This window comes from Calidris pugnax, unplaced genomic scaffold, assembly GCF_001431845.1.
Source record: "Calidris pugnax isolate Ruff unplaced genomic scaffold, ASM143184v1 scaffold178, whole genome shotgun sequence".
Taxonomy (NCBI): Eukaryota; Metazoa; Chordata; class Aves; order Charadriiformes; family Scolopacidae; genus Calidris; species Calidris pugnax.
The window spans coordinates 1,705,291-1,722,219 of NW_015090986.1; the positions used below are offsets into that span (position 1 = coordinate 1,705,291).

The following is a 16,929-nucleotide window of genomic DNA, read 5'->3' on the forward strand; positions in this document are numbered from 1 at the left end:
GCAGTGCTGAGTGAATGAAAAATAGTTTGCAGCACCCAAACAAAATACTGAATATGCCATTAAAATGAAAGTTCAGCACGGTCTAAGTTCCAAGACCAAGATTACTGCAGAAGCCAGGAGGTATTCATGGCCTATGAATAGCTGTGCAAAATAAGCATTATCAGAAGACACAAATTTTAATATCTGGTCATTTTGGAAAGCTTTATTTCTGGGGCTGCATGGCCAAGGAGCTACAGGACTGTGCATTTGTACTGCATACCAATGCAGTTGCTGCACCATGGCAACTTACAAGGCAGTCTATCTTTCAAGGCAGAAGGATTCACAAACATTCAAAAAACTTGATATTATAAAGAGATCCTGTTTCAACCTTAAATATGCTGCTGATTGTGCTATTCCAGAATATGTCACTTGGACAAAAACATATGCCATGGAAAATGACATCTCCTAAATGCAAAACTAATCAGGATTGATTTTCCAGGTCATTCCAATAAAACACTGAATAATTATACACAGCTTATTACCCTTCTTTGCTGTAAAGCAAAGTGTAGTTAGTAGGATAACCTCCATCTGAACCAGGTTTCCACCAGCAAGTAAATGTTTCTTTTTCTGGAGAACGGCATTTTATTATGGTCGGCTTTTCAGGTGGTGACTCGCCTGTAAGAGATAAAGAAGCGAACTAATTAGTAAGTTTAATGCTTTTGGTCAAGTCTGAATTCATAAAACAATATCAAGCAGAGAACAGGAAAATATTTCTTTTTCTACAAGGAACAAAAAAGTTTTGCTTTGTGTTAGCATAGGAAAGCAAGGATGGTTCAGTGGTTAGAGCAGTAGCCTGCTACTTTGACGTGGATTCAAAATGCTTTCCCACTGCAGCTGTGCTGAGGAAATATGTTTTGTTTTCCTGGCTGTAGATGTTCTCTGTCCCCAGATTTGGTAAGGGGTGCTCAAATACTGTCATAGCGGGTTCTATAAAATGATTTAATATACACTCTGCTATCCAAACTATTTTCTACATAAAACAATTTTCCTTCCAACAATGTGTTTTTAAGACGCTTCTGAATGTTCAAAAAAAATGCTGTCATTGTTTTGGCTTTTACAGGAAAAAAAATGAAGAATGTAAGTGTTTGTCCATTTGTTTATGTTCTTGCCAGTAATTCTCTTCTGAAGTACCTATGCTGAGCTGATTGCAAAGACACAAAGAAGCAGCTCTCCTATTTCTTTGTAATGTTATGCTCAGTAGTCAGGCTACTTTCATCATTGCTGCCAAGCAATTTATAATTATTTGGATTCCTGATGATGTTTTTATAGACTCAAGCAAAGCACTTAGAGTAGGGTAGAGGAAAATGTTTAATTTTGAATAGACTGATGCTAGTCAAAACACTGATGTGATTGAAACTTTTGCAGTTATATATTTGTGGCGAAATACGGTCCTATTACATCAATAATACATATTTTCTACTATTTACAGTAGGGACATTGATTTTCCAAATTTCTAATTGCCTAAGGCAGATCTGAAAATGGGACATTTAAAAAATATCACAGCACTTCAGCAGTCTCCATGTCAAATAATGAATAATACAGTCAGTGACAGAAGAAGGTGGTTTGAGACAACCTGGCTAAAGTGTCTAACAACAAGATATGACGTCATGTATATTTGAATTGTCCACTCAAACCCAATAAACATAGATAATAACTTCCATGTGATAGTAGCTGGAAGTATTATGCTTTTTTAGACATGGCAGTGCTTTTCGTCCATTCACTAATGAACGAACAAGTGATTCTTATACAAGTACCACTACCTGATATCTATAGCTACAGATGAAATCAACATGATTTTAAAACAGACGGACGGGAACAATAAATTATTTTGGCACACTTGTATCAGAAGTGACTTCCTAGTAAATCCCAGCCTGTTTGTCATGGCCAGTTTCAGCAAAGGATCCTGAGTCAATCAACAAGACTAAATATGCAATTACACACAAGGTACAGCAAGAAGCACAACGCTGCTCCTTCAGCACTACAAAGTCTGTGCGCGAGGAACCAGGTTTTCAGGGCTGCCTTTTAGGAACCTTTCACAACACTGAATCAGCTGGAATTTAAAAACAATTAACAGAACAGTAATCATTCACTCACCGTTGGGGATCTGAATGCATCTTTCGGAGCTCCACTCACTCCATTCTCCAAGGTCTAACATGCAACGGACCTGAACAACATACTTCACCCCAGCTTGTAACCTACTCACTTTGTACTGTGTCTGCACTCCAACAGATATTGTCTGGAAAAGAAAATAGACTGGAAAATTAATAAATAATCGGACCATTTTAACAAATAAACCGTAAAGGAGTAGGCTTGTGTCACTGACTTCTGGGCAAGGGTTTCAGTTGGGTACTTCATAAGATGTGAATTTCAAGGAAGCAAAGGTAGTGACTTAACAGAAAAACTTGCTTCAGGGACACTGCCATTCTCATACTCAAGAACGTATTTAATTTAACCTTCCAATAGGTTAGTACTCCATCAGATCCAAAATGTAAGGAACACTATAGTCAGTCCAACTCACAGATAAACCCTCTGTGTAATGCTTCTTAGTGGCCAGTTTTAGCGCTTATTATTAAATGCTTTCCTCAGGCCTTTCGAATCTCTCTTCAAAAGTCTTTCCAGACACATAGCTTTCTCCATCATTACGGCATCAACAATTTTGGTAGCATTGTGGCCACATGACTATGACTTCAGGAACGACATTTTATCCTGGTTTCCCAGCTGTGGGAGTTCTGTGGCCCACCCCCAGAAAAATGGTCACAGCTGGGAACGTCAATGAAAATAGCGTGTGTGAGAAGGACATCCTAACCTTTCTGAGAGGGAGGCTGCCCCCGATTGATCATATTGAAGGGGATGATGATGATGATGACTGTCAGCCCAATTAAATAGTAATTAGAGAATAACTGAGAGACTTCTGAAAAATAAAGGGTCATCTTGAAAAGCAGTATTAAAGAAGCATGACAATTTGTAATAGTGGGGGGAAACTGAAAACTTCAGCAGTAGCTGAAGAAGGGTAAAAATAATAAGGAAACTGTAAGAGGGGATATGAGTTCATGTTAAGTTAAAGCATCCATGTCCCCTGCAGAAGCAGGTGTAAATAGAGGAGTTTGTACTCCCAGGAGGGTGGGGGGTGCTTGTAACGCACCCTTCCTGGGAGAGGGGAATTTCTCTATATAGCAGCATTGTGGGACTTGTTATGGAAGTGTGTTTATAAATTTGTAGGTCTCTATTAACATTTTTAATTGCCCAGTATTGTGATTTATCTGTTATATTGCTGACACTGACCTTTAGTTAGACCTGCATAGTTAACTGATTGCTTCCTAATTACTTCTTAATCAATCAATAAACTGCTTTGATCCTAATTTGGTTTAAACTATATGAACTGAGCAGTCTCTTACTGTGACACTTGGGAACAGACATGTTAGAGAAAATTCCAATTAAATATTATATCAGTGCATGAAGTAGGGTTTTTTTAGTATATGACATCAGGATGATTGTACAAATACCTTGAATTTCACGGTCTCTACACTGCAGTGTTTTCCTTTGTTTAATCAGATTTGTTTATATTAATTTTTTGGCCTTGCAGAAACCAAGACTTTGATAATACCAGTTAAATTCAGGCAAGAGAACTCACTAAAAAGAGCATTTATACAATAAAGATATTTTCCCGTTACCTCCCACTCTTCCTTTTCCTCAGGTTTTAGCCGAAGTTCATAATGATATACACGTGAATTAGAGCTGACATCATCTAATGGAGGTGGAGACCATTTTGCCCAAAGGTACATTGTGTTAGCAGATGTTTTTGTTTCCAGAGAAAGGTTCACAGGAGCATCTGGCTGAACTGTATAAATGAAAAGTTTGCCATTAATAATTTAATTTTCTCTCAAAAAAGGCATTGCCTTTATGGCTTTGTATTTCATTACATTAATTTCAGATCATTCAGCACTTTTGTAAGGTAATAGTGTAATAGTCTTTTTTCCCCTTTTTTTCCTAATAATGTTTAACTGGCTTCTGATTTACCACAGTATCAGCAAACCTTAGACTTTACTCTGAATTTGTCAGGCTGAGGAAATACAAATCATAATTTCATTAGGCCACTCTTGTGAAATTAAAATATCAGATACTTCATAGCTAGAAAGATTAAGTACATTCATCATTACAATGTGTAGACTACGTGTATGCAGAAAGCAGAATGGCGTTATGAATATGAAACAGTACAAAGAGCTAGTAGAGTGCTTAGGCAGTTATTTTTACTACCCAAGATTGCAATGCCAGCAGCCAGAAAGATGTTTACATTTGGAAAATTTAGGTATCTTAACCATATTTGAAAGTTTTATAATCTGCAATGCTAGGAACCTATAACATTGTCACGGAGTCTAATTGAAATACTGGAGATAACTAGAAACTGGAGCCAATTTTTCAGGCAAAGTTACAATGATGATGTAATGTGGTTTTCACATAAATTAAAGATGCATATTTTAGATCATCTGTAGATAAACACTCCTCCATAGCAAGTTTCACATAACAAGGAAATAAATTTTTCACCACTAATCCTGGGATTAAAATACCACATACACCTCCAACTAGTTTGTTTTCCATTTCACTCTTCCCTTTTTACCTATGGAGGTCACATCCACATGCTGAGGATCTGAGCTGTTACTTCCAATCTCATTTGTTGCCACTACAGTGATATTATACGTTGTCCGGGGATTAGTGTGGTTTTTATCAAAGTAGCAGGAATTGGGACCTGACGTTCGGTAGTCTGGACATTCATAGATATTTTCTTCACTGAAATAAAATGATTTAAAAAGTTAAAGTTTAGGAAATGAAGCAAAGCAAATAATATTCTAGTAATTCACAGATTCACAGATTCAACAGAGTTGGAAGGGACCTCTAGAGACCACCTGGTCCAACTCCCCTGCCAAAGCAGGAGTGCCCAGAGCACATCACTCAGGGCTGCATCCAGACAGGTCTTGAAAATCTCCAAAGAAGGGGACTCCACAACCTCCCTGGGCAGCCTGTTCCAGGGCTCTGTCACCCTCACCGTAAAGAAGTTCTTCCTCATTTTTGAGTGGAACTTCCCATGTTCCAGCTTGTGCCCGTTGCCCCTTGTCCTATCGCTGGAAACCACTGAAAAGAGTCTGGCTCCATCATGCTTCAACCCACCCTTTAGGAACTTGTAAACATACATGAGGTCTCCCCTCAGTCTTCTCTTCTCCAGGCTAAAGAGCCCCAGCTCTTTGAGCCTTTTCTCATAAGGGAGGTGCTCCAATCCCTTAATCATCTTTGTTGCCCTACATTGGACTCTCTCCAGTAGTTCCTTGTCTCTCTTGAACTGGGGAGCCCAGAACTGGACACAGTATTCCAGTTGTGGCATCACCAGTGCAGAGTAGAGGGGGAATTGACTAGGTTCAGCAAAGAAATTTGAAATGCTTAACTTTAAACCTATATATAATCCCGCCTTTGGGAAACATTTTGGTGAGCGTCAAATGCTATTACCATAAATGCTTCATTGCTATTTTTGCTGCAATTGTTCAGGATGAAGACTTTTATCCCCTTCTTCATACATATGAATATATCAACAAAAGAATCGAAAAAGAAATTTCCAGAGATATCATAAGGTAATTTTAAAAAATTACCTTAAAAGTAAGTTAAAAGGCAAATTAAACATATTCAGTCTGACTAAAGAAGAGAAGTTGTTTAGTATCTTCTTTACATATTTCCCATGGAAAGTAATCTGATGGCTTGTATGTCAGTGAAGGTTTTGTTTTCAGCAAGATGTTAATTACCTGCTTTTTTAACATGATCATCATCACAAGTGTCTCAACATTTCATAATCTCTTACCTATTACCTTTTATGAGTGTTCAGCTTTTTTAGAAGAGGGATTGTTTTGTACTCAATTACAGCTGAACTGGGTGATGTACTCAGAGCCTGTTCCAGGTGTGAAGAACTGCACAAACACAAAGCACCAGCTGAGCTGGTTCAAGGATGCACTTCAGTCCCACTGTTATGTCCTATGCACCACTAATACCAAGATCTTCTAGTTTCCAGGCAGTTTTGTCCCCATTCACAAAGAAAAGACGTGAGCAAGAGGACTGTATCTGAGAGACAATAAGCAAAGAAAGGCAACGGTGGCCCAGATCTGGAGTGCTTGGCAGTGCCTGATGTTCAGCAGATTTAATGAAATGGAGAAGCACTCATATCCATTCCTAAGCAGGCCTGTTCAGAGCTGTGATAGGCATGACTTAAAAAGGTCATTAAAATTTCTGTTGTGAGTGGGGTTGAAACATCTGGACTTTCATAAAATAAAAGTTCTGAGATCATTGTTGAGTGTGGTGACTTCATTAAAGGCTGCATCGTTCCTGATCAATTAATACCAAATGTTTTGTTTTTTATTTAATTCAAGCAGGGAAATCTGAGGCTTTACCTTGTCTGTTCTGAACTTCACTGGATTTACTCAAAGAAATGTAACCTCTGAGCCTCCCTGCTTACTCGGCCCTGTTCTGAGACCTCTTGTTTTCAGGAAGGAAGGGCAGTTATACAAAGAAGGACAAGTTAAGCAAAGTTACTAAACATATACACGTTTTATTTTTTAACAGAATGGGGGAGACTGTACCAAAACAGTAACTTTTGAGAGCAATACCTACATTGATTTTACTCCATTTTGGGAACCATGAGGTTGGCGACAAATCCGAAAGGGGAAGCAAAGACTCTCTATAGATTTTCTCCAGATGGGGGTTTTCTGCACAGGGTAATGGAGAAGCTCCTCAGCAGGTCCCTTGAGGGCACCACCAGCCCTCATTGCCCCTGCCCAGTTTCCCTGGCTCCTTCCCAGGCACCACTTGGGGTCCAAGTCCCCATTTCAGCCCACCGCAGCAGGGCTGGTCTCCAGCTCCCCTGCCCTTGCCAGGCATGGGCCCTGCTGAGCCAGCCTCAGCTCTGCCTCAGCCTGTCCCCATCCCCAAGGAGGTACCTGATGACCAAGGCTGGGTTGCCCCTGGCCTGCTCTGCTCCCTGGGTGGGGTGGTGGGATGGACCCTGGATGGAGGAGGTACCCTGTGGTGCCCTGACGCTCCCCTCCTCAGAGAAGCATGCCATTCAGCTAAAAGCTGTGTGCCTCCTGGAAAAATGGACAGCTACACCTTTCCCAGAACATCTTTAGACCAGATCAATTTTACGTCAGATGAGTTTCAGTAGGGCCAGGCTGAAGGTTTGGGACTGGCGGTGGTTATGTTTCCTTCCAACAAGGGAAAGCCATTCACATCACATAGGCCTTGTTGAGTATCTGAGGTTTAACATGGAATCATAAAACCACCTTTTTAAATTAATGTTATAATTCCCTCGTTCTGTCATAATAATCACATGATCACTTACAGAATATGTATGCACTGCTTGTTACCTGTCCTTGCTGTAGAACAGGGTGTAATTGGTAGGAAGTCCTCCATCTGAGCCAGGCTTCCACCAACAAGAAAAGGTTTCCTTTTCTAGAGAACGACATCTTATTATCTTAGGTTTTCCAGGGTATGATTGACCTAGGGAAGTGCAGAAATCCAGCTAGTTATATTAGAGTTGGACAATATTTTTTGTTGTTATTGTTGAATGATAAATTCAGCAAGGAATGCTTTTTTGAAGACAATAAAATTATTTGAAACTATGGACTGAATTCGGAAAATGCCTGGAAAAGGGGTCAAAATGTTCAGAAAAGTAAATAAGTTTTACATTAAACTTCTAAAATAGGTCCTAAAATTATTTTAATTCTCTTTTTCAAAGGAAGATTTCATTTTTACCCAAACTTAAAAAGTGTAAAGTTATCCCCAGATTAAATTAAAAGGTTTGGAAGTATAACCTTTTGTTTCTTCCTGAAAGATCCAAAATTTTTATCTTAAGGTTATCTTAAAAGTAAATTTCACCTTCATCTCTGCAACAGAACCAAAATTCCACTATTTCCACATATTTGGGGTAAATTATGGGTAAGACAAGTAACAAAAAGAAGGAATCAAGGGGCTGAATGGAGCATTTTTTGTATTGGCAACCTGAATGTATTAATTAATTATTTGAATATTCCTTTATAATCCCAATACATTTAAGAGTATTTTGTGGTAAGACCACTTGTCATTGACCTTTACCAAGAACATAGACAATAAATTTACATACATTTTGACATGAAAAGCATGTGGCTTTTCAACCTAAGCTTACCTTTATTTCATTAAAGTTCCATATCATTATCCCTAATAGTGTTACCATTCATATGATGCTAATTCCCAAGAAGGTGACAAGCATGGAGTGAGTATAGGGATGGAGCGACTGCCTTTCATCATTGCCACCACATAATCATTAAATAGATACTACAAAAAGAACAAAGGACTCAAGCCATTTTCAAAATGTCCACACAAAACTTCAGAAGAAAGTAATTTAAATATGTACAGGGTCCAGTGGTGGTCAGGATAGATCCATTAAAGCCTCAGACTTTTCTAAAGAAAGCGTTTTAAGGAAAAACAAGTATTTTGGGAAGTGGTGTACTTACCAGTCAGACCCACTGCAGTCAGAGCAAGCAGCAAAATAATTGGAACTGATGATGTCAATTTCTGCTTCATGATGTCTGCTTCTCCTCAGGAGGAAATATCAGATCAAGGGCTCACTGAAAAATAGGCCACGATGCAATAGTCAATAACGATGCTTAACATGTAATACGTTGGCTTGATCAAACTCCTTTTCGAATTGCAGCTAATTCATTCTTGTTATTTCTCAAAAAGGTGGAGCAACTCCTACAGTTGCACTTCAGAAGTAGAAAACCTGAATCTCAGAGTAGTAAGTGCATCTTCCTAAAAGTCTTCAAATGGTTAGCAGTGCTAGGATTACAATTCCATAACATTAACAAATTTTGCATATTTTATTTGGCATCATAGGATAGTGGGTACTTTTATTAAAGCTGTAACTTTTAGACCCATTAATTTACCTGAGAAATCAGCTTTTTAGCAACAAAAAATACACTTTTATCCCTGCTGATATAAAGAAGACCTCAACATATTTGAACTCTGAAAGTCCTGAAAGCGGAAGACAAATAGAAAATATCCAAAATTTATTTAGAAATTTATGATTTTTGAGCTAATCTCCTGACTTCTGAATATTTGGGACTGGCAATGGTGAATTCAGGAGCACCTGAGCTGAAGAATTCAACTCATTGTTTTTACTGTATTTGATTTTGCAGTAAAGTGGAAATGCCAAAATCAGCGAAAGAAAAAACCACACACACACACAAAAAAAAAAAAAAAAAACAAAAAAAAAAACAGGGAAAAAGTAGCCTAACTTCGGAGTTAATTTATCAGGTGAAAATGCAAGGTGGGATTCAATTACTCCTCTTTCTTCAGGCTGTAAAGGTTAGAGGCTGAAATACAGAGGTGGAAGCAGGAAGCCACCAGCTGTGGAGACCCAGTCCCCGGGGTGGGCTGACACCACTAGATGTCCTCAGAACTCAGGTTACACCTCAGGGTGACCAGGAGTCCCCGTTGCTGCTAAACCTGTTTGCTTAGCCTAAAGAAAAGACAAAACAGCTTAAAGCAAACCTCCCGCTTCTCCCACCAGTATGCCTCCTGTTGGAGATGGAGACTCCAGTCGGTTATTTGATTCTCAGGAGCCAATCTCACTCTTTGAAACTAAAGAACAATCTGCTCTCTACATAGGAAACTCCTCACTTCTCCTTCCCAAAAAAAAAAAAAAAAAGAAACAAAAAAACAAACAGGGAAAAAGTAGCCTAACTTCGGAGTTAATTTATCAGGTGAAAATGCAAGGTGGGATTCAATTACTCCTCTTTCTTCAGGCTGTAAAGGTTAGAGGCTGAAATACAGAGGTGGAAGCAGGAAGCCACCAGCTGTGGAGACCCAGTCCCCGGGGTGGGCTGACACCACTAGATGTCCTCAGAACTCAGGTTACACCTCAGGGTGACCAGGAGTCCCCGTTGCTGCTAAACCTGTTTGCTTAGCCTAAAGAAAAGACAAAACAGCTTAAAGCAAACCTCCCGCTTCTCCCACCAGTATGCCTCCTGTTGGAGATGGAGACTCCAGTCGGTTATTTGATTCTCAGGAGCCAATCTCACTCTTTGAAACTAAAGAACAATCTGCTCTCTACATAGGAAACTCCTCACTTCTCCTTCCCACTCCTACCAATCACATCTGACAGCTATCTGTGTGCTTGAAACCCATTCAGTGTAGCACAGTGTGGAAACAAGCCGTCTCTCTGTTGAGGAAAAATTCCTTGTGTGATGATTCAATTTTCATTATGCAATTAATTTTCTGTATCGAGAAACTATAGTCCATCGGCATATCAATGTTTTTCAAGCACAAAGGCAAGCAAAGTATCAGTTAATTTAACTGAGTCTAAACCATGTTTGCTTTGGACAGTGTGGCAAAGAACAACAGTTTGCTGCATTTCCATAGACCACCTCTGAATATCCAGGCAGGTTTCACGCATGTAACTCAGCTACAGGCTGCAAAATCACATCTGGGTTAGTTTTAAACTCACTTACAGCAATCTGTGCATATGCAGTCAGGGAGAGAAAACCATTTAAATATAAATTCCAGTTTTGTGTAAGCACATGCAAATTTTATGACTGTAAACAAACAGCAGTTACAAACGCTCGTGTTTAACTTCAGAAATGAGCTGTGTTATATAACATGGAGCACAGACCACTGAGCCCATATAAGAACAAGGCACATTTTTCTCAAGTGAAGGTGAAATAATGAACTGTAAACAGTAACTATTTCATGTACATACGATACCACTTACAATATTTTATTATTTCTAAAAGTAGTTGCAACATTTGCAAAATACAACTTTCAAACTGAGACTCATATTGTGCTTTGTTGTGGTGAACTGGTACCATGATTATTTTTTTTTTACTTTTACAGATATATCTTTTCTGTGTGCAGCATTGGCAGATAAGAAAAACTGATTACAGCGAGTAAAAGAATGAAATTTGTCAATATGACAAAGGAGAGAGGCATCATCAAGAAAGAGCTGTATTAGAGCACTCTGCAAGGAAAATCGGATAATTTTGGAAACTGAAGACCTAAAGAACTAAATTAATAGAAATAGGATGAAATCAATGAATTTAAAACCAAGTATTTTTCCTTGTGAACATTTATATTTTAAAAATGAGATGATCGTGAACCCCTTCTGTACTTTGGCTGAATAAGAACAGGAGAGATACAGGGGAGGAATATGGACCTATGAGTGCCACAGACTGAACTCTATGTACAATTCTGGTCACTTTACTTGCGGGGAAAAAAGTCCAGGTTAACCTCTCTAGAAAAGACATAGAACACAGCTACACAGCTACAAAGATGAACAGGGGACACAGAGGCTGCCTCATGATGGAGATTTAAGGAATTGGCTTTTTATTCCATGCAAGGATGGCTGTACTCTATAAGCATAGCGGGAGATTAGCATCAAAAGAGGGAAATTAAGAATGTGTAAATGTCCAGCAAATGTTGGAACAAGAACAGATGGCCATAATTAGCTCCAAAATTAGAGAAAAAAATTACTATCACAGCAATGAATTTCTGGAATAGTCTACCAAACAAAAAAATCCCATTTAGTTTTCCCAGGTAGTCTGATCTATTATGAATTAGATATGACATACTATTTTGTGACAGCTGAGGAATGGACTTTGTGATCTAATATATGCTTGCCAGGCCAGTGTTTCTATTCAAGTTATATACTTGAATTATAAACAGTTCCTGTATGTCCTATTTTACATTTAGGATTCAACACTTTCAAAATATTTTCTGTTAAAGAATTATCAGAACCTCTGTTTATTTGAAGATCATGCTTAAAAACCTCTTAGAAAAGATTCATTCTAAAGGAATATACAGCAGAGGAGTAGCCAGGAGGCTCCACGCATATTAAGTATATTCCATTTGTTCCAGTGCCTATGTTTCCATAGTTGCCTGGTATGTGGTTCAAATATTGATATAGGGCTTCTGGAGAGATGTCTTGCTTTTAAAAACACTTGCTTTAATAGAAAAAATAATGCCCACTTTGTCATAACTATATCAAAAGTGCATCTCCCCTATCTGTGGCTGTGAAAATGGATTCATGAAAGTGTAACTAGTATTACTGAAGTTGCTGTGAGAGGATGCCTCACTTTTGGTACTGAATGCATTCATTTATAAAGGACACAGTGGACATTGATTTGCCAGAATGTCATGCAAAACCAAGGGCTGAGTAACTGATATTAAAAGATCACATGCCTCCTGTTTGAAGTTGTTTTTTTTTAATTCCAATGAAGTTGTCACATTCTGACATTAGAGTTGAATTTCTCTATTTTAATGCAGCTGTTATATAGTATCAACAGCTGCACAATTGCACCCCAGAAAACAGTACACCAAAATGGAAAACATTACTGGGTTTTAGAATGCAGGAAGTGTTAGATATTCCTGTAAAATAACCCTACTCTGTAAATAAGAATATTATGAAATGGTAGGTTTGAAGACTGTGCTTACAATGCTATTAGATGAAGCTTAACATTGAAAACCAACGCTGAAATCAGATGCGGTGGAGCAGGGTTGACAGAAAAGTGTCCTTGTCCTAACTGAGTTCTAGTTCTTACATTCTTTTCTCTCTCTTTTTTGGCTATGCTGAAGGATAAATGTCTTCAGATTGACAGAGAAGTCTTTACTCGGTTCCGCACAGATGGAAAAAAACTCTATCTGCAATGTTTTCGAGCTTGCAAGAAGGGGAAAAATTGTATAGCACCCACTGGCAATGACATTGGCAATCACAGGCTTTGCTTGTGCTGCTAAAGAAATCTAAAGCCAAAAGCACTTTATCAATCTGTACTGAACAAGATTCACATTCCCACTAGTTACAACGATAAACAATGTCCATCTTTCAGGCCTGTAGTTTAAGGAGTCTCAAAACACTGCAGTTCATCACCGTTTGAAAGGCTGAACTACAGCTGTATGAATCCAAGTACGAATAAAGAGCAGAATGTAGAATGTAACAGTCTGTTAGACCACCCAGAATCCTCCTGGCCATACATTCAACTATACTGAGGACATTGCATGAGTCTGCCTTCCCACGCCAAGTTCTCAAATGCCAGCACTGATAGATGTCCCTAACCAAGACTTGGGCATCACTGTCACTGATGTGGTTCTGAATGACAGTGATGGTTGGGATTACACTGTGAATTTAAAGCTGTGGATGGGCAGCATGTCCAGAGATCTGCTTTTGCTCTCTGAATGAGCCCTAATTGGAACTCTCTGGATTCTGAATCCCTCATGCACCCAATACGGCCTTCACAGAGATGAATAGGCTCCAGAGAAGATAAGGAGTTCAGGCATGTGTCTGGTCTGAATTTCTTGTGACTGATTCCAGGTGACTACTTATAGCACATAGGTTTTGTGGGGTCCTTTGTAAGGTTGCTTAGTTCCTGCTGTTGGCTATGTAAGGGGACCTAGACATCCAGGTAATTTCTTGGGATCAAGCATTAATCTTTCTGTGTTGCATAAACTGGAAGCACCTACAAGCTATTTCAGATTTCACCCGAAATGACTCTGTAAGGGTTTCTAACATGTTTTTCCTAAATTTCTCTCTTAAATAAATCTTATCCTAATGACCCCTTGTAGTGCTTCCTTTGACTAGCAGTCAACATGTGATGACAAATGAAAGGACTTCTCTCACCCATAGAAATGGGCTCCTCAGTCTGAAAAACTTGAATAATTTTTGAAAAAGAAAAATCATGAAACCCCAAATTCTTGACAACAGCTTAGACACTTACTTCTCCGTCAAAGTATTTATGCTTTTAACTCCTATTGATTTTACAGAACTGAGCATGAAACTCTTTTCAAAACTCTCAACATCTAAAGTGCCAAGAAAAGCCAAGACAAAAAAAAGAAAGCACCATTATCCTTACTTTATGGATGGGGAACTAAGACAGAGAATGATGAAGTACTTTGCTTAGATTCATACTAGAAATATAACCAAAGCTAAAAACTGATCCTGCTAGGCCTTTTTTTCCCTTTTTCTGAATACTACCTCTACTCCCTTTGTTTTCCCAAGAAAACATGATTTAGCTAACAATAGCAATCTTCCTCTACCAGTCTCACAGCTCCTGAACATTCTGTTTTCTTCCCTGGTGGTCGGTACATTTAGGACTATTATTTTTACAGCAGTCTTTTACATAAGCTGTAAAGAGTAAAATTTTACAGTTTCAGAGTTAGAATTTACATTAGAACTTGAAAATTCCTCTTGAAATATGGTGGAAGCTCATCTCTACCAACTCACAAGCCCAGCTCCACAGTCCTTATGTTTGATTGCTTGCCCTTGTCCTGGTGGGAGACTTCAATCTGCCAGATATCAGCTGGGAACACAATACAGCTGAGAGGGAACAGTCTAGGAGGTTCCTGGAGTGTGTTGGGGATAACTTCCTGACACAGCTGGTGAGGGAGCCGGCTAGGGAAGGAGTCCTTATGGATCTGCTGCCTGTAAACAGAGGAGGGCTTGTGGGGGATGTGATCATTGGAGGCTGTCTTGGGCAGAGCAACCATGAAATGATAAAGTTCTCAATTCTCAGGGAAGCAAGGAGAGGGGCCAGCAGGACTGCCACCACAGACTTATGGAGGCTACACTTTGGTCTTTTCAAGAGCCTGCTTGACAGACTCCATTGGGAGGCAGTCCTGAAGGGAAAAGGAGTCCAGGAAGGCTGGACATTTTTCAAAGGGGAAGTATTAAAAGCACAGGAGCAGGCCGTCCCTGTGCACTGTAAAGTGAGCCGTCAGGGGAAAAGACCAGCTTGGATGAACAAAGAGACAGTCACAACTCAGGGAAAAAAAGGAGAGTTTACGGCTTTAGAAAAGGGGCAGGCTACTTAGGAAGATTTCAAAGGTGTTGTAAGGCTATGTAGGGAAAATATTAGAAAGCCCAAAACCCAACTAGAACTTAATCTGGCCTTGGATGTTAAGAACAATAAAAAGAATTTCTATAAATTTATTAGTAACAAGAGGAGGACTCGGAAGAATCTCCATCCACTATTGGATGTCAGAGGTAAAAGTGACAAAAGATGCAGAGAAAACAGAGGTATTTAATGCCTTCTTTGCCTCAGTCTTTAGTAGTAGAGTTGGTTGTACCTGAGTACCCAGACCCCTGAGCCAGCAGATAGGGGTGGGGAGCAGAATGAAGCCCACATAATCCAAAGGGAGGTGGTGAGGGACCTGTTCCAACACCTAGATATAAACAAATCTATGGGGCCAGATGGGATCCACCTGAGGGTACTGAGGGAGCTGGTGGAAGCACTCACTGAGTGCTTCCATCATCTACCAGTAGTCCTGGCAAACTGGGGAGGTTGCAGCTGACTGGCGTCTAGCAAATGTGACACCTATCCACAAGAAGGGCCAGAAGGAGGATCTGGAGAACTGTCAGTCTGACCTCGGTGCCTGGGAAAGTCATGGAACAGATCATCCTGAGTGCCATTATGTGGCACATGAAGGAGAACCAGTTGATCAGGCCCAAACAGCAAGGATTCATGAAAGGCAGGTCCTGCTTGACAAACCTGATCTCCTTTCACGACAATGGAAGCTGCCCATGGCTTAGATGGGAGTACTCTCCACTGGATTACAAACTGGCTGGAGGACCGGGCCCAGAGAGTGTTGGTGAATGGAGTTAAATCCAGTTGGCGGCCAGTCACAAGTAGTGTCCCCTAGGGCTTGTATTGGGACCAGTTCTTCTTAACATCTTTGTCAATCATCTGGACAAGGGTATTGAGTGCACCCTCACTAAGTTTGCAGACAACACCAAGTTAGGTGGGAGTGTCAACCTGCTGGAGGGTAGAAAGGCTTCACAGAGGGATCTGGACAGGCTGGATTGATGGGCTGAGGCCAATGGTATGAGGTTCAACAAGGCCAAGTGCCGGGTCCTGCACTTGGGTCACAACAACCCCATGCAGTGCTACAAGCTTGGGGAAGAGTGGCTGGAGAGCTGCCTGGCAGAAAAGAACCTAATTAGCTGAACATGAGCCAGCAGTGTGCCCAGGTGGCCAAGAAGGCCAACAGCATCCTGGGCCTGTATCAGGAACATCATGGTCAGGACTCACGAGGTGATCATTCCCCTGTACTCGGCACTAGTGAGACCCCACCTCAAGTACTCTACCCAGTTTTGGACCCCTTACCACAAAAAAAAGATATTGAGGTGCTGGAGCGGGTCCACAGAAGGGCAATGAAGTTGGTGAGGGGTCTGAAGAATAAGTCTTATGAGAAGAGGCTGAGGGAGTTGGGGTTGTCCAGCCTAGAGAACAGGAGACTGAGAGGAGACCTTAGCGCTCTCTGCAACTACCTGACAGGTGATTGTAGGGAGGAAGGGATCGGTCTCTTCTCCCAAGTCACAGGCAATAGGACAAGAGGAAATGGCCTCAAGTTGCACCAGGGGAGGTTCAGATTGGATATTAGGAAAAATTTCTACACTGAAAAGGTTACTAAGCATTGGAATGGGCTGCCCAGGGAAGTGGTTGAGGCACCATCCCTGGAGGTATTTAAAATGGGTAGATAGAGCACTTAGAGACATGATTTAGTGATGGTTTTTATCAAGAGTTATGTTGATGGTTGGACTAGATGATCTTAAAGGTGCTAGGGAAGGAGTCCTTATGGATCTGCTGCCTGTAAACAGAGGAGGGCTTGTGGGGGATGTGATCATTGGAGGCTGTCTTGGGCAGAGCAACCATGAAATGATAAAGTTCTCAATTCTCAGGGAAGCAAGGAGAGGGGCCAGCAGGACTGCCACCACAGACTTATGGAGGCTACACTTTGGTCTTTTCAAGAGCCTGCTTGACAGACTCCATTGGGAGGCAGTCCTGAAGGGAAAAGGAGTCCAGGAAGGCTGGACATTTTTCAAAGGGGAAGTAT

The 16,929-nt window shown here is 40.3% G+C and overlaps 1 protein-coding gene across 7 annotated transcripts in view; it reads right to left on the reverse strand.

The window, feature by feature from the left end:
- PRLR (prolactin receptor) overlaps positions 1–16,929 on the reverse strand; it is a 164,401-nt gene that overhangs the window by 12,552 nt on the left and 134,920 nt on the right. For 6 of the 7 annotated variants that reach the window (XM_014953984.1, XM_014953985.1, XM_014953986.1 and 3 more), the window contains 6 exons: positions 8,562–8,675; positions 7,437–7,569; positions 4,655–4,824; positions 3,711–3,877; positions 2,134–2,275; positions 522–654 (listed from right to left, as the gene is read on the reverse strand). In XM_014953984.1, coding sequence (XP_014809470.1) covers positions 522–654; positions 2,134–2,275; positions 3,711–3,877; positions 4,655–4,824; positions 7,437–7,569; positions 8,562–8,631 — 815 coding nt within the window. In that variant the 5' untranslated portion in view covers positions 8,632–8,675. The remainder of the gene's footprint in view (positions 1–521; positions 655–2,133; positions 2,276–3,710; positions 3,878–4,654; positions 4,825–7,436; positions 7,570–8,561; positions 8,676–16,929) is intronic. The other variant, XM_014953988.1, reaches the window with a different exon arrangement.